The 18,293-nt window shown below is 43.3% G+C and overlaps 1 protein-coding gene across 3 annotated transcripts in view; it reads left to right on the top strand.

Annotated features, from left to right (window-relative positions):
* cyth1a (cytohesin 1a) overlaps positions 1 to 18,293 on the top strand; it is a 69,619-nt gene that overhangs the window by 13,822 nt on the left and 37,504 nt on the right. Inside the window, exon 1 of one of the 3 annotated variants that reach the window (XM_066643074.1) lies at positions 16,661 to 16,840. The exons of the other annotated variants lie outside the window; for them this stretch is intronic. Within the exon in view, the coding sequence (XP_066499171.1) occupies positions 16,813 to 16,840 (28 nt within the window). The 5' untranslated portion in view covers positions 16,661 to 16,812. Of the gene's footprint in view, positions 1 to 16,660; positions 16,841 to 18,293 lie in introns of those variants that run through there. 3 annotated transcript variants of the gene reach the window in all.

The following is an 18,293-nucleotide window of genomic DNA, read 5'->3' on the forward strand; positions in this document are numbered from 1 at the left end:
AGGAAACCGGAGCACCCGGAGGAAACCCACGCAGACACAGGGAGAACACACCACACTCCTCACAGACAGTCACCTGGAGGAAACCCACGCAGACACAGGGAGAACACACCACACTCCTCACAGACAGTCACCCGGAGGAAACCCACGCAGACACAGAGAGAACACACCACACTCCTCACAGAGAGTCACCCGGAGCGGGAATCGAACCCACAACCTCCAGGCCCCTGGAGCTGTGTGACTGCGACGCTACCTGCTGCGCCACCGTGCCGCCCTGTTCTAACACTTAAGTTTTTAAAGGACATTATTTTCAAAAAAAGGAGACAGTACACAATGTTAATTGCTATACAATATTTAAATGTGTGTTATCACAACATCATTTACATACACATGTCTGCAATTTACTAAAATCCACAAGAAAAGAGTTCACTGGAACAATGTTAATCATTGTGGCTCCTCAGATAACGAACCGACCACAAACAACGGAAATCAACAACAGGAAAATACAAAATGCACACGTATTTTGAGATAAACTTAGCAACTTAAATTAACAGATCTCTAAAAAAAGTCTATTATATTCCACTGTTCAAAAGTGGGGGCGGCACGGTGGCGCAGCAGGTAGGTGTTGCAGTCACACAGCTCCAGGGACCTGGAGGTTGTGTGTTTGAATCCCGCTCCGGGTGACTGTCTGTGAGAAGTGTGGTGCGTTCTCCCTGTGTCTGCGTGGGTTTCCTCCGGGTGACTGTCTGTGAGGAGTGTGGTGCGTTCTCCCTGTGTCTGCGTGGGTTTCCTCCGGGTGACTGTCTGTGAGGAGTGTGGTGCGTTCTCTCTGTGTCTGCGTGGGTTTCCTCCGGGTGACTGTCTGTGAGGAGTGTGGTGTGTTCTCCCTGTGTCCGCGTGGGTTTCCTCCGGGTGACTGTCTGTGAGGAGTGTGGTGCGTTCTCCCTGTGTCTGTGTGGGTTTCCTCCGGGTGACTGTCTGTGAGGAGTGTGGTGTGTTCTCTCTGTGTCTGCGTGGGCTTCCTCCGGGCGAATGTCTGTGAGGAGTGTGGTGTGTTCTAACTGTGTCTGCGTGGGCTTCCTCTGGGTGACTGTCTGTGAGGAGTGTGGTGTGTTCTCCCTGTGAATGTGAGTGTGTGTTGCCCTGTGAAGGACTGGCGCCCCCTCCAGGGTGTATTCCCGTCTTGCGCCCAATGATTCCAGGTAGGCTCTGGACCCACCGCGACCCTGAACTGGTTAAGGGTTACAGACAATAAATGAATGAATGAATGTTCAAAAGTGGCTGCCCTTGCACGGTGCAGTCTGGCAGTAGCTCGCTCCAGTGAATACACGTCCATCAAAATTCAAAAATACTGATTTTGAAATCACCTTGGGTTCACACTGAAGTTTTAAAACAGTTTTTGTATTTTTCACTGCAGTTGATGTAGCCATTATTATTTCCTTTTGACGAATGCTCAGGTTTAGTACTGAGTACTCGCCCAGTGAGAAATGACAGATCCATGATCAGCATGGTTTTTGCCATCTTCCAGAGTCGAGCCACTTTATCAACTCTTTAAAAGAGAAGATGTTTTCTACTTTTCTGAGGAAACTGCAGAATCACTGCTAACACAACTGTGAACGTTTGATTGCATTCAGCCACTTCACTGCGGTCAGATAGTGATGTTGGGTGATCACAAGGGTACATCCATTTCATTCTAAAGGTACTGTCCCGAGCTCCATCGCTCCAAACTGCAGATGCACTGCTCCACGGTCAGCTACTGGAGTTTCTGGCATTGAGCACAGTGTCTTTGGGCTTGTGTGTAGCTTGTCTAATCAACACAGGGAACATATAATCACTAGAAGACCTACTGTCTGAGATCAGATCATGCAGAAGTAATGTCATTAACCGCACAAGATTTATACATAAAACACAATACAGCTGTGGTACATTTCAGCAGTGAACATGAACTTACCTGTACTAACAGAAGCAGATATGCATTTATTCCCAGATGGAATTTAATGGTATGAGCCAAAGCTTAACTCTGTGACCCACCAGTAAACAACCGTGTAGCAGTCATTGCACAAACATGAGGAAAGTAAATTCACAAGAATGTAAACAAGGCTTTGCAGGAGAATTGGAGGTCACCGAGCCTGAGATTATTAGTATTTACCCCGCAACCCGTTGTTAAATTAGAAACACGTTGTTGAAATGATAATGGAATGGTTCACTTAGGCTACTGTTATCCGTAAGCCTTTCACATCTAAGGATTTATTATTTTTAAGGACGCCGAATCTTGCAAATACTCAAAAGCAGTAGGGACTGTGTTGCAGCCCGTCATCTGCCAGAACCAGAAGAAAATGGCCTCTGTCAGTGCTCCAAATAATAGAGGAAGAAGCACAGAGGAAGCAGTCCACAAACAACAACAACAACAACAGAAGAACTCCATGAACGTCTGCCTTCTGCCGCTGCCGCTGTGCAGACAGACAAATTAGAAGTTAACAGTGGTGTGGGCAGTCGAGGACAATATGAGAAGCGGAAAGAGTGCAGTAGCAGTCAAGGGTCGTTAGCGTGTGGCAGAGGGAAGGTGCTGTTGTTCGGAGAGGGGTAATTTGGGGCCATGTGATAGCTGTGCTTTTGTGGAGGGTTGACATGGCTTCGGGGCTTGTATGGCACCAGAACACATGCTGGGCTGCTAGACAAGCGCGGAGATGATGTAATTATTTTCGCCACCCTGATGGAAGAATTGGGTTAACTCTGCAGGAGAGTGGTGCACATGTAACTGCTGTCTAATCTAGAACGTCTCTGGACTAGCAGGATCTGTCTGATGTGAGCTGGTCTTGGAATAACAGGGGCGTTGTGCGGTGGAGTTCTGCAGGGAGCAATATTAGGGCCCAGTGAGTTGTACTATGACACAATGTGGTTGATTATGGTGTGGCAGAGAGCAAAATACAAGGGCAGTAGGGGTTGAAAGAAAAGAACGAATTGATGCGCATGCTTTTTTTGAGCAATGTTATAAAGAATAATTTTTGTTGATTTGTTTTAAAGGGTAAAGAACCTTCAGAATGATGAATTTTTAAACCTGTAAAATGTTCTTCACACTCACACATCTCTTAAAAACAGGGTTCTTTATTGAACCAAAGGCTCCCAAATATGTTAATTGTCAGTTTTAGAACTTTGAAACATTTACCATATAATGACAAAAGAGGTGGGTGAATATTTAAATTGTTCATTCATTCATTGTCTGTAACCCTTATCCAGTTCAGGGTTGTGGTGGGTCCAGAGCCTACCTGGAATCATTGGGCGCATGGCGAGAATACACCCTGGAGGGGGCGCCAGTCCTTCACAGGGCAACACAGACACACACAAACATTCACTCACACACTCACAACTATGGACACTTTTGAGTCACCAATCCACCTACCAACGTGTGTTTTTGGACTGTGGGAGGAAACCGGAGCACCCGGAGGAAACCCACGCAGACACAGAGAGAACACACCACACTTTTCACAGACAGTCACCCGGAGGAAACCCACGCAGACACAGGGAGAACACACCACACTCCTCACAGACAGTCACCCGGAGGAAACCCACGCAGACACAGGGAGAACACACCACACTCCTCACAGACAGTCACCCGGAGGAAACCCACGCAGACACAGGGAGAACACACCACACTCCTCACAGACAGTCACCCGGAGGAAACCCACACAGACACAGAGAGAACACACCACACTTTTCACAGACAGTCACCCGGAGGAAACCCACGCAGACACAGGGAGAACACACCACACTCCTCACAGACAGTCACCCGGAGGAAACCCACACAGACACAGAGAGAACACACCACACTCCTCACAGACAGTCACCCGGAGGAAACCCACGCAGACACAGGGAGAACACACCACACTCCTCACAGACAGTCACCCGGAGGAAACCCACGCAGACACAGGGAGAACACACCACACTGGGAGCAATATGTACACCTCATAAATTGTACCTTGATATATCACCATTGGCATGTCTCATGTCTGAGTTGCACAGGTTTTGCTCATGTCCTGAACAGCTGTATGACCATTTTATATCGATATATAGAGATTAGCTTTAGGTTTTTGTGAAGTATTTCAGTGTTGTGTTGATGATAAGATGTGAGACACCTACTATCAGTCCTTCGCACACATATGTCTAGGTAATTAGCACGCTACAATTAGGCCATTGGATCACCCTCACCTCTGAGAGCAGGTGGACAGAAATCTTAGCATGTGTCCATTATGCTGTCCACTGTGTCGTTGTCTGCACAGCTGTGTTAGACTAAGACAGAGGGTATATAAGCACATGTAGACAGCAACCTATTTACTACTGTGGCTTCTTAGGGACAGCATTGGTCAGAGACACTTGTATTTAACAGCAGGGTGCTTTTGATTGGTGGCATTGTTCTCTCTCTCTCTCTCTCTGCCACATGCAGATGTATCTTTCAGCTCATTTTCCCCCTCTTTCCCGACCCCATAATTATCCACAAAAGCTTCGAGCCTTGCTCAGGCTGATGGTGGTGGGGGAAAAAAAAAGGGAAGGTCCAATGCAAATCAGCCAGTTCTTAGATCTATTCAAGTGTATTTAAATGGAATTTGTGTGATGGCAGAGTGGAATAGATGGACAGAAATGTGATGAGGGTGGGGGAGATTTGAGAGGGGAGAGTGCTACTGAGCACTCATGCTGAGCACTAAGAGTTTCAGAGTGCATTTGCTCTGACAGCCACTTCAAAGAGACTCCATTGTGGGGGAATCCAAACAGGGATCCTCAAAGCTGACTCTTTCAAAGCTCAGTCTGACTGTTTGGTGTCTGCCTTGGTCCCCACTCCCCCCACCCTCACCCGCCTTCTCTACCTCCCCTCACATCTCCGTCATGTGTTGGGAATGAAAGGAGATCAGACCTCAATCGCAGTGCCTTTCTTTTTTTTCTTCCACCAAATGGAAGTGTGACACCTGAGAGCGACGAAGCGGAAGGATGCTGGTTCCGTAAGTGACCGCCATGTTGGGTCACATTCAACATCTTTGTATTGGAATTCCGGGGTCTAAACTCAAACTGCGGCTGAATGGTTATTAGCTTTGTCTGTTAAACCACATGATCACCGCTCTGTGCTGAAGCAGTCCATAATTTTCTTTCAAAGTAAACAAGTATGGGTAGTGATTAGTGGCCTCTGGCATCCAGCATGTTGTTGTTGACCATTCTGCAAACTGTGTCTCATGCCTCCTTCACACATGAACTCTAGAGAAACTCCGCAGTATCAAGTTCGGAGAGGTTCCAGAGTTGTCTTTCACTCATGCAGCTCACAGCGGGAGGTTTTCTGCATCAAGCGTAGAGCTGGACGATACGGGCAATATTTATATCACAATATATTTTTTTATTTTGTTCGATACGATACAATTCCAATATTGATATGTACAGATAAACTGCCAACAACCGAAAGAAGCATGGCATCACCATCAAACAACATCCTCTTGGCTTTGTCAATATTAATATTTTAAAACTAACTTTCAAATTGAGTGCTGAACTGATGACAGTGCCCTCTAATGACCGTCAGTCAGTGACAGATGCTGTAAAGAATGTGTATTGAAAATATGTTTAAAAATAATATCGTTGTTATTGAAACATTTTATATTGCGATATTTATTGATATTGAATAATTGTCCAGCCCTAGTCAGATGGGCTCTTGCAGCAGGAAATGAAACACTTGGTTTAGGTGTGGAGCAGCGCCTGTGCAGTGCGTGCAGGAGACCCCTGGGAGAGTGCTCATGTTTTAAGCTTTGAGGAAATGACTGAAATGAAATAGTAGTACTGCTATATTTGTGTTGTTGGAATCAGAGGTGATAGGTGTGTGTGCGTGTGCGTTTGTTTGTTTGTTTGTGTGTGTGTGTTTGTTTGTGTGTGTGTGTGTTTGTTTGTTTGTGTGTGTTTGTTTGTTTGTGTGTGTTTGTTTGTTTGTGCGTGTGCGTTTGTTTGTGTGTGTTTGTTTGTGTGTGTTTGTTTGTTTGTGTGTGTTTGTTTGTTTGTGTGTATTTGTTTGTGTGTGTGTGTTTGTTTGTGTGTGTGTTTGTTTGTTTGTTTGTGCGTGTGCGTTTGTTTGTGTGTGTTTGTTTGTGTGTGTTTGTTTGTTTGTGTGTGTTTGTTTGTTTGTGTGTATTTGTTTGTGTGTGTGTGTTTGTTTGTGTGTGTGTTTGTTTGTTTGTTTGTGTGTGTGTGTTTGTTTGTGTGTGTGTGTGTGTTTGTTTGTTTGTGTGTGTTTGTTTGTGTGTGTGTGTTTGTTTGTGTGTGTGTTTGTTTGTTTGTGTGTGTGTGTTTGTGTGTGTTTGTGTGTGTGTTTGTTTGTGTGTGTTTGTGTGTGTGTTTGTTTGTGTGTGTGTGTGTTTGTTTTTGTGTGTGTTTGTTTTTGTGTGTGTGTGTGTTTGTTTTTGTGTGTGTGTGTGTTTGTTTTTGTGTGTATGTGTGTTTGTTTTTGTGTGTGTGTGTGTGTGTGTGTGTATGATTGGGGAGGGTGACGTTAAGTAAAACTGCCCAAGGCGGCAAAAAAGGCCAGTCTATCTTTAGTGTGTAGATAAAGGAAGTTAACAGATAAAGGGACGTGTACACGTTTGGACTTGTTCACCTTTCATAACTGTGCAGTGGTGAAGGTGAAAATGTTAGTCATGGTTCTGCTGTGTGGGATTTGGAAGAACTGAGCAGTCTGAGGCATGAGTAAGGGTGGGTCTGAACATCGGACCACCACATTTCACACCCCAGATTTAAGGCCTTGATTAATTGGGTCACGCCACACACACACACACACATTCCCCATGTCCATGGCTGCCACATTGGTGTGTGTGTGTGTATATGTGTGTATTCATGGGCATTTAGCAGCTGCTCTCAGCTCCAGGGCCTCCATCCGGAAGCAAAAGGTTCATTTATATTGCATGGTTAGACCCACGCTGCTCTAATGCGTCCAACAGGGTTATAGGCCGACGAGGACTCCAGGCTTTAGTGGATTATTGCCATTCTTAAGGCGATATAACAGCCCTACTGCCTGCTTAATTAGTTCTGTATTAGTTTATTTAACAGGAGCTGTTCTGATTCACGGCCTACTGTGGACGTTAGGTTTGTCCGAGCCGACAGGTTATAAAACTTGGACTTGTTTACTTTGAGGACACTGGCTGTAGATCATATTGACAGCTTTGGTTAAGAATCTGAAACACAGATGGTGCCTCGGGATTATCTGCAATCATGTCGACCAGTTGGATGAAGTTGCTGCGGTGGTTTCATGGCCAAAACATTGTGGGCACCTACTCATCCAGCATTTTCTTGTGAAAGAAAAAGGTATTCATTTGATATGAACCTTTGCTGCAGAAACAGCTTTTACTGTTTAGACTACGTTCATCCACGAAAGCACAAGTAAGATCAGGTCCTGATGCTGGATTAGCCTCAACCCGAGCTCCTTCCAGAAGAATTGAGTGGTGCTCCATTGCTACACAGCTCAATTCCTGAGGGATATATACCCCTCTAACTGATGCGTGGAATCAAGCATGGGGATGTGTAGTTACTCAAAAGCGTCCATAGGTTTGAGTGTGTGGTGCCCTGTGATGAAGAGGTGCCCCCTGCAGGGTGTGTTCCCATCTTGTGCCCATTTATTCCAGTTAATGAGAGAGAGAGAGATGATATTTAATATATATTTCAGCATAAAGATGATCTACCTTCTGAACAGTAGCGACACTGTTAACATCACTAAACAAACCCTATTATTTATTCATTCATTCATTATCTGTAACCCTTTTCCAGTTCAGGGCCGCGGATCATTCCATACCTGGAATCATTGGGCACAAGCGGGAATACACCCTGGAGGGGGCGCCAGTCCTTCACAGGGCAACACAGACACACACACACATTCACTCACACCTACGGACACTTTTGAGTCGCCAATCCACCTACCAACGTGTGTTTTTGGACCGTGGGAGGAAACCCACGCGGACACAGAGAGAACACACCACACTCCTCACAGACAGTCACCCGGAGGAAACCCACGCAGACACAGGGAGAACACACCACACTCCTCATAGACAGTCACCCGGAGGAAACCCACGCAGACACAGAGAGAACACACCACACTCCTCACAGACAGTCACCCAGAGGAAACCCACGCGGACACAGAGAGAACACACCACACTCCTCACAGACAGTCACCCGGAGGAAACCCACGCAGACACAGGGAGAACACGCCACACTCCTCACAGACAGTCACCCAGAGGAAACCCACGCAGACACAGGGAGAACACACCACACTCCTCACAGACAGTCACCCGGAGGAAACCCACGCAGACACAAGGAGAACACACCACACTCCTCACAGACAGTCACCCGGAGGAAACCCACGCAGACACAGGGAGAACACACCACACTCCTCACAGTCACCCAGAGGAAACCCACGCAGACACAGAGAGAACACACCACACTCCTCACAGACAGTCACCAGGAGCGGGAATCGAACCCACAACCTCCAGGCCCCTGGAGCTGTGTGACTGCGACACCTACCTGCTGCACCACCATGCCGCCCTCCCTATTATTTAGTATTAGAAAAATGAATGTGTTAAGCGTCAATTTTGATCACGGTTTTACAAGCTGCAAATCTGTGCACACAAACGTTGCATTCAACCGTAGATGACTTTACTGTTTATAAAAGGTGTCTAAAGATGACTCATAAACTAATAAATTATACAGCATCTATAGTTTTGTTTGTCATAGTAACACCCTGCACTCAAGCAGCCGAACCTCAGCTTGACTCACACTGTTATTAATGCGGCCTGCCTGCTGCATTCTGAATAGTAGCATACATCTAAAATGATGATTAATAAAGAAATGTGAACATGTTTTGCCTTCAATGCAGTGTGCAATGCCGTCTGTTATTCCTATAACCTCTAGACTCCCTTTCGTCCACATTATTCTCACTGGAGGAGGAGGCTTGGTCTACTACTGACATCTCTCCCTGTTTTAGCACAGAGCACATTCATTATGCTCCCGAATTACCCCGACTGTTGCCACAAGGAAGGCGACGTCTGCAAATGAAGAAAAATGAGACAATTACTTCAGTAATTGGAGATATTCCTCTGCTTCCAGGGAGCGTTTGCCAAGCTTTTATTATTGTGCTAGCTCATATCATCATTTGTGTCCTACTTATGGATTAGATTGGCCCGGCTGGGAGAATTAGCTCTTCCCGCTGGCTTTAAGGACATGCCATCCTTCTTCAGGGTGATTTACGCTGGGGTTCTGTTACTGGAATGTAAACTTGCAGTGAGTTTCCTTAACCACTAGGAGGCGCTTGAAGTATGCTGATATCTGCTTGGTGTTGTCATATATCAAAAGTGCCTTGTTTGCTTTAGAATTCAGTAAATTTACCTGGTTGTTCGCTACAATTGACAGTGGAGCAGCTGCTCATGAGCCAATGGGAACTGTACCCAGTGAAATATATAGTCTAGAGAGGTATAAATCCCCCCGGTAGTGAGCTTTGTAGCAGCTGGAGTGATGGAGAACCTTACAGTATCTTTGAGGTGAGTTGGAGTGGTGCTTGTGAACCAGAACTGATCCTCCAGAGTCAGTATCTCACCTCTCTAGTGCTCTTTTGGCTGGATGCAGTAGGTTTTTCATGGAAATAATCCAGCATCTTGCATTGAGCCTTTCAAGAAGAGTAGAAGCAGCTCTGGTATTCATCAATAAAAAATATTTTGGTCAAACACACGAAGGCCAGTTTTTAACCACGTCACATTTATATTGATGCATTTGATGTCCATTTTATCAGCTCCACAGACCAAACAGGTGCAGCACTTTCACCCTGGTATTTAAAGGTCAGGACCACCACAGACACTGACATGGTGCTGGTGTGTGTGAGTGGATCTCATTCCTCTACCTTGTAGATGTAGAGTCAGAGACAGTACCTTCTTTGTCGCTGCACAGTATGTGTCGCTCGGCCTCTAGTCCTTCATCAGTGTCGGCTGGATGTTTATTGGTTGGTGGACTATTCTCAGTTCAGACACTGATGGGTTTAAAAACTCCAGCAGCTACTGCTGTGTCTGATCCACTCTACACCAGCACAACACACACTAACACACCACCACCACGTCAGTGTCACTGCAGCGCTGAGAATGATCCACCACCACATCACACCTGCTCTGTGGGGGTCCTTTGCAGTTCGGACAATTGAAGAACAAGATAAAAATGGGTCAAAAAGTATGCAGAGCAACAGCTGGACTACAGTCAGTAATTGTAGAACTCGGTAGTGTAGGTTAAGTAGAGCAGATCCGTCAGACAGTGAGTGTAGAAATAAGGTGATTTTAGATTCATGGCTGATGGGTGCATGTACCGATATCACTGCAGTAAGAGGATTTTGTCTGTATCAACGCCCTAGTCATCAGTCTAGAGCCTGACAGTGTAATTATTCTCTTAGTGGGAGCAGTTTTGTTCTGCCTTACCCCTGTCTGCCTTTTAATTCTGATGTAACATTGTTACTGTGCAGCCTACAATAATTATACTCTGTAATGCTTTCAGTACTTGCTTTCCATATAATTATTTTATAATTACCTAAAGTCTGAGTCACAAGACATTTAAAGGAATGTAAGGCAAAAGGAAAATTGTACCAACTGCAGTATCTGTTATAAGGATGTCTTTTTGCCATGGGAAGAATATAAGAATTCCTGCAATAGGTCCTAAATCAAGATTTCCCAGTTTAATCCTCATTACAATGGAGGGAATAATGTACTCAATCAAAAATAGTAAAGGATAGAATCCAGTTTTATAAACCTAAGTGTTTAACAAAGCAATATTGGTTGAAAATAGAGGCAGTGCTAATGCTACATAAGCTCTTGGTGGCTAATAAAACAGTAGCTAGTCTAAGTGTCAAGATTAGTTGACTGCACATTGTGATGTCATTTCCTAACGTATGCAAGACTGAAGCAAGAAAATATTACTAAATGGAAAGATTAAAATGGAGTTTAAATACTAGTGTGGCAGAGGGCTACGATGCTAATCAACAGAACAGAGCGTAGCACAAATATCATTAATGGTGGTTTGGGACAGTTTCTGTTGATACTTGACTGAAGCCGTTCAATGGCTACTTTCTGAAGCTAGTAAAAGAGGTGTAGTAGGGTATGTGGATGGTATTTTAATTGGTTTACATAGGTTTGTGAGGTTTGAGGAGAGTTGAACATGACCATTTTCCCACACACCCTTATAGCCACATTCCTGAACACAATACACATTGACGCATCCTTGAGGAACAATAAAGGGGGAAAAATAACATTCCACAAATAGCCACAGACACTCGTAGACCATTGTGATAACAAGTCAGCGCCACTTCCCTGAGGTTTCACAAGCTTTTAAACTTATCAGCAGCTGTATTTAGATGTAGCCAAGATAAAGGGTCATTAGCCCTCAAAACCACCCTGCATGCTAACATGGCTAACAAACAGCTATGAAACGAAGCTAGCCAATTGCAGTTAAAAAGGCCATATCACATTGTTCTTACGCCTGTGTGGGATTATCATTTTCCAACCTCTGTTCACCCCCTAAAATTAAAGGGATTGTTAAGTCTGTGTTAATGGTCTCTGTTTCGTTCTGATGGGTGTCCTATGTTGTGACTTACTGAAAAAGCAGTTCAAGTAGAAACACTTCTTATAATTTCAGCATGAAAAGGGAGTGGTAAACTGCTGTGGCTATATGTAGGTGGATGTGTAAATATGCATATGTTATGTTTTGGATGTTGGCATGGTCAGCATTAACCAGCTTAGACCTGCAGTGTTGTGTATTGTTCAGCAGAGTTGTTAGCAATAACATTAGCATTTTTGTGATAAAACACTGATATTCAATCAAGTATCACAAAGACGCTATGCTAAGCACCCATCCCTCGCACATCTGGTGGCATTAGATGAATATTGCTTTAATCAAAACATATCAAAGGAGCTTTGGATGCTGGACTACAAAAGGAAGGCACAAGCTAGAAATGTCATCAGCTTTTTGTGTTCAAAAACAGAGCTGCAGCTTTTTAACAAAGCCCATCTGAAATGCGTCATATGTCACCATCAGATTTACATGATAATTTCCATAAACAGATTTATAACCCCATTACGGATGAGCGGCAGATTTGCATAGGGCACTCACAGGGAACAGCAGCCAAAGCATGACCTTGGCTAGAAACTCTAAGGATGTCTTGTCCCAGTGTTTTTGACGTGTATTTAGAATGTGGGTCAGTGGGTGTATTCCAGTGAAAAGAACATCTTTGTGCTGGAACTCTGTTCCATTCCACAGTCGCTGTATTGTCAATGGCTGTCATTTGGGAGAAGCACAAGAGTGGCTTTTGTGAACCAGAGAAGTATGTCGGCTATGCTCATCAAAGTGATGCTTATCTTCTTCCCAAGTGGCTCTCCAGAGATCCCATTCTTTAAAGCAATTAAAAGTACTGGCAATACATTTGACGGCCAGCTTCTGGTTTACTCTGGGCACGTCATTTTTCCTTTGACTGGACTTTTTGAATGGACGTGATTTCCTTTGGTAATATCTTTTTGTTTCTATAGTTTATAAAGTTGCAAGCATGCATTCTTGAAGGTTCTTTAACAATGACTTTGCCTCATTATGATTGTGACAAATATATATCAAATTACTCGAGAGGGGGAAGCACACCCTCCTCCCCAAAAAAAAAAATGTATTCAGTCACCATTACCTACTTATTTACCTCCAGATATTAATATTAATGTTTCTTCTCTTGTTTTTTGTGCTGAATACACATAATAAATATCCAGCATCAGTGCCAGACTTTAACTTGTCCGTATGTTTTTATTCAGTTTGATTTACCACAGAAACTCATTTGTAACTCGAACTGCTTAGTTTTGTAGCACTTTTGGTCTTTGTTTACTTTCATACAGTTATCCCAAAGTGACCTAACAATAAGTCAATATTACCCCCAATATTAAGTCAAAATAATCAATATATAATTAAAAGTAAATCAATATTACCCACCTATGGAGCAGGAATAGGGAAACGTCCTCAACACTTTTCATGCCTTTCACTTTTCACATACTGTGGTGTGATGACTCCAGACGCCAGGTTTTGTGGCTCAGCCAGTGACGCACAAAGAAAAAGCCTGAACCATTTTGGGTGGAGACCCTCCCATTTACAGATTTAAGGCTGTGTACAAAAACCTGAGCTTTTTCCAACATTGAAAGTGAACAGAGAATTAGCAAATTGTGAGGAAACATCACAATCATGAAAACATCTCCACATTTTCACAGACAATTTAAAACCTTGTAGATGATCTGTCTAGAAGACTGAATGTGCTCATGGCCTTTGCTTGTGGTTTTGAAATGAGATGATTAACTAACTCGAATAGGTCAAGTGTCCAAATGTTTCTGGCTGTATAATTCTCCTGTTAGAGTTTGTTTCTGTCCAGTGATTTTATATCTGTGGAGCAGTGACGATTGCTCTAAGACTGCAAGGGAAGCTCAGCTTCCCCTAAAATGTAAAAAAATAAGTGATCAAATATATACTGTTGTGTGTACATATCATTGAATAAATATGCACTACAACGCACTCAACTTTTGTTCAGAATCAGCTTCTTATCACTGGTAAAGACGCGGCTTTCCTCTCAATCATATCCCGCAGTTTCACAGTGCTTTAAACAGTGAGGACGCTGAGCGTCCACAGAGTTCAATAGCGAAGCAGCGAAGTGCAGCGAAACGAGACGAGTCATTGGATAAATGCTGGGCTTTGTCCCGCCCATCGGACGCTCAGCGTCTCTGGGGGTCAATGGGGCAGTGGGCTGGCCTCGGCTGGCCCGGACGCTCAGCTTCTGCATGATGATTGGATGATCTGTCTGAGGCTGAATCCCTTTTTGATTGACAGCGAAGTGAGCGAATCAGCGATCCTTTGGTGTAAAGATCCGTGGGAGCACAGGCGGACACACTTCACATGGGCCAAGGCCGTTTAAGCAGCCTAGCTCTGCTGGCCATTGAGAGGACACTAGTCAAGTCCCTGGGAAAGACGCCTTGTTGGTACGACAGGGTCACAGATCATTTTCTTAAAAAGAAACGGAGGGTAGAATTTACGTATAAATAAACCGACACATTTTATGATGTAGGCCGAAATTGAGCTTCCCCTCCTTGAAAGACCAGCATCCGCCACTGGTGTGGAGTAGTTGTTCTGTGGTTTGCTGCAGTGTGTTGTATGACATTATACTATATAATTTCACTATGTAATTACCATATTACTATATAATTGCACTTACCTTGTGAGGAGTGAGTTACAATAGAATAAAATAATAAAGGCCACAAGACAAAACATACAGAATTTTGATTGTTTTTCAACTTTTTTTTTTTTTTAAATAATTTGGAATTTCTAATCTGGGCATAAGACAACTACAGAATAACAAAATTGCTTCAGTGCTCTGTCTGTAGTTTGTAGTTTTTCAGTGCATTTCACCTTTAGGTTGGATTTAAATAAGACATTCAAAATTATCATAAAGATGTGATCCTCTGTCTGTTTTAAATGTTCAGTCTTTGACATTTAACACCCAACTTCCTACATGTTTATATTTCCCACAATCATACTGTGTTAATAATGTGTATAACGTGTCACGTATATTACAATATCACACTGTATCTGAATGTCAAAACCAGTCGTGTGACCACTTCCTAAACCAATGAGTTATTGTATGCCACCCGTTCGCTAACCTTGAAAACAACAGCTCAGTCTAATGTGGCTTTATTTTCAACAACCTCTCTCCAGTCTTCTCGTTAAAACAGCATGGCATTCTTTAAGCCTTCATTCATTCTAACACAAGCAGGGACATGCTTCCATACGTCTGACGTGTGGACAGTTTTATAGTACGTTTAAGAAGTCGAACGTATAACACCCTCTAACACATCTGTTTTCTGTTCTCTGTTTTTTTTATTTTTACTTTCTGATAATAACGAACCAGTCCTATATATCGACGTCTGTCCTCTTGGGTGTTGAACAAGGCCAGTATGAGAAAATATCTAATCTAGCTTGGAAATTTTATATCAAATTAAAACAAAAGCAGAATTTCTAAGAATTGTTTCAGAGTCTGTTTTCAAATAAGTCTTTTTTTTAATTTTAAATCTGATGTGTTTTAAACAAGAATTCCACTGATTTTTCCACTAAATTTCTTCAGAGGTATATCACATGCCACATAAACCAAGGCATTCATTTGATGGGAAATGGCCCGTGTTTTTAGGAACTAAGACACTCTCCGTTTTTCCCCTGTGGTGCTGATGGTAATCAAGTGTTTAACCTGAAATGCTCTTTTCTGACAGATCCTTAGAAAGGTAGAAGGGTACATTAAGAGATTTCAAAGTAAAATAGACCTAAAAGCTGTAGATTTACCGCTGTCTAACCACTGTCAACCTCCAAAGCTACGTGTACGTGTGTTGATTATTTTGAACATTAAATAAAGCCTCAAATTCATGTCAAGCCTTCAGGCACTGAATAGAAATCAGCGCTGGGACTGAAAGGAAGAGGTTCAGAAATGGTTAAATGTCTGCATTTGTCACTGTTATGAGCTATGAGCAAAATGTAAAGGAATGTCAGGTTCACGTTTCAGTTGTAGGCACGAGACTGCAGCCCTTCATTTTACGTATTGCTTTATACAACATTCCTATTGGTGCCATATATTAGCGGTAATAAGCTACAACTGGTTATGTTTTGATTCTTTATTTGATAATTGAATGATATGTTCCACAGTCGGGACTGGACAGTTTTCAAGCAGAATGTAAACCTTTCCCGGACACTTTTACCCAGATGAACAGACATGCAAATCAAAGTGGGATGAGGACAAATCACAGTGGTGGGGATTTACACGGTAGACATTACAACCTCTGGTTCCATTCACGAAGACTGTCCAGAATCTGCTTTTCTTTAGTGATCCATTTCACATCAAACCCCTCTGAATGATTTTCCTTTCATCTAAGCCCTTGAGTTCTTAAGCTGTTAAATGTATTGTTGTTTAAACTCAAGGTACATTCTGTACATATCATGATTTATACTACAACTGTCACGTATATTGTGGGAATTTAAAGTACAAATACACATACCCCTGCCTGATTGTTATTATTGTTTAATGAAAGCTAGTTTTTAAAGGTCTGGTAACAGCCTGCATTCACTGCCCATGTGGTTGTGCACAAGTGTTTGTCTCCCTCCCCCACCGTCTCTCTCTCCTACACTTTGTCTCACCAGACTTTTCCTCCCTCTCTCCTGACTTCACTGTGATTTGGGCTTATTTTCTGTCTATCACACTCTCCCACTCTCTTCCTCCTGTTGTTTCTCACTGTACTGCTTTCTCTCTTTTTCTCTGTTTTTATTGTGTCCCTCACAAACTCTTCTGCTGTTTAAGTTTCTCTCCCACTCTCTCCTGTTCTTATCTCTCTCTCTCTCGCACTGTTCTGTTGTTTGTGTATGTAACTCAACACCAGTGGAGTTTCAGGGATAAGAGCGCGTCATCAGGGTTGTGTCGCTTTGGCTCAGCCCAAGAGTTCACTATCACTCAATGCGTATGATTGGTCACTGCATCGCGGATCAGAGAGTTGATTGGTCCGGAGTTTTAGAGTAAAGACACGATTGGTCCGTTTTGCGTGACGCAGAAGGCAGAAGCCCCGCCCATCGCGGTCGACAGTCTTTCCTGAGAACAGTGGTGTATTATCTAAAAGCGACTGTTTTAGTTACGGAAAGTTGACCAGAAGTTATTAAGCGACCGTCCGTTCATCGGTTTAAACGCTTTGTGATTATTTTTGCCGAAGAAGTCTGACTAAGGAAAGCGCTATGGTGCTGAAATCGGAGGACGGTGTCGGTAAGTGCCCACAGACTGTCAGTTATTTCTCTCAAGGCTCAGAGCTAGTTTTACCTTCAAAACACCGTAGAGCAGAGCGCTGGAGAAGAGTCAACCGTTACATTAAAAATGGGCTTAACGGCCTCTCCAACGGCTCCACGGAGTCAAACAGTGAACCGAACTGCTTTTCTTTTTCTGTAAAACCCTGTTCTAAACCAACTGGAAAGCACAGCTCAAGTTAAAACAGACGAACACTTGGCCGAGATAAAGATAAGGTTGAAATGGGCTTCACACGCAACAGCTTATTTCGAACGTTCCACCTTAAATAGCGCCAACCTCACGCTCTGCTGCAGCATTTAAGGAGGAACTGAAGAGTCGAACCCCAGTTTATCTTCGTGAGCAAGTTGTTTACAGTGTTTGCTTTCATCTCATTACGACCTGCTGTTGGCGTTGGCCCAGTTTTATTGCTATATTTCGATTAAAAAAAGTCAGTTTTCGTCCAGATGTAAACTTTACAGAAGTACTTTTAGTTGGGGCTTGGAGGTATTTTACAACATACCAAATGTATTTAAAATTACTGATACTATTAAAAGAAAAAATGTCTAAAAATCAAACACCAGGTTTTCCTCCTGTCCTCGGTACACAGGCCTATTTTAAAGGTAAATAAAAAGAAATACTTCTTGATATTTATTTTTTCCTTTGTGCCTTTAACTTGAAAGAAATACCAGTGCTATATTTGGATTAATACCAAATGTATTTGAGAAACAAATTGGTGTTTTGTATTATACATCAGTGTGTGGCACAGAGATGCAGCCACACAGCTCCTGGGTCTTGGAGTCCTCGGTTCAAGTCGTTTTTGAGGAGTGTGGTGTGTTCTCCCTGTGTCTGTGTGGGTTTCCCCTGGTTGCTTTGTTGGTAGGTGGGTCCACAGGTAGGAGTGTGTGAGTGACCCTGTTGTGGGGCCCTGTGGTGGCGCTCAGTGATTCTGGGTAGGCCCAGGACCCTGGCACGGGGTGAAGTATGTCCAAAAGATGATTGGAATCAGTCACAAATTGTTACAGATGATTATCTGCTTTGTTTGTGCCCGTATTAGTGCTTTTAACTCAACAGGTTAATTCTTAAAGCAGAGTTTAGGTTTGCTCTTGTTTAAGGGGCGTATTTCTTCTTTGTCAATGCCAATTATCCTGTGGAGTTATGCTACAGGCCTCTATTTTCAAATAACAACAACCAGACACTGAAAAGTCCTTCAGTTGTTGTGTAATGCTTAGCTTAACATTTACCTCAGTGCCGCATCATGGCCTTCATTTAGGACTGAAAGAACTGCTGAACGAGAAAAAAAAGACTTCCTTTCAGTAGTGTCTTCGTCATCGTATTTTTGTTGTTTGTCGGTAGTGTTTTGGGCCTCATTTTCTGGACCTAGCGTACACCCAGTGTTGAATACATGGCTCATTGCACTTAATGGCTTCATCAATCA

Source organism: Hoplias malabaricus, chromosome 13 (genome assembly GCF_029633855.1).
Source record: "Hoplias malabaricus isolate fHopMal1 chromosome 13, fHopMal1.hap1, whole genome shotgun sequence".
In the NCBI taxonomy this organism is placed as follows: domain Eukaryota; kingdom Metazoa; phylum Chordata; class Actinopteri; order Characiformes; family Erythrinidae; genus Hoplias; species Hoplias malabaricus.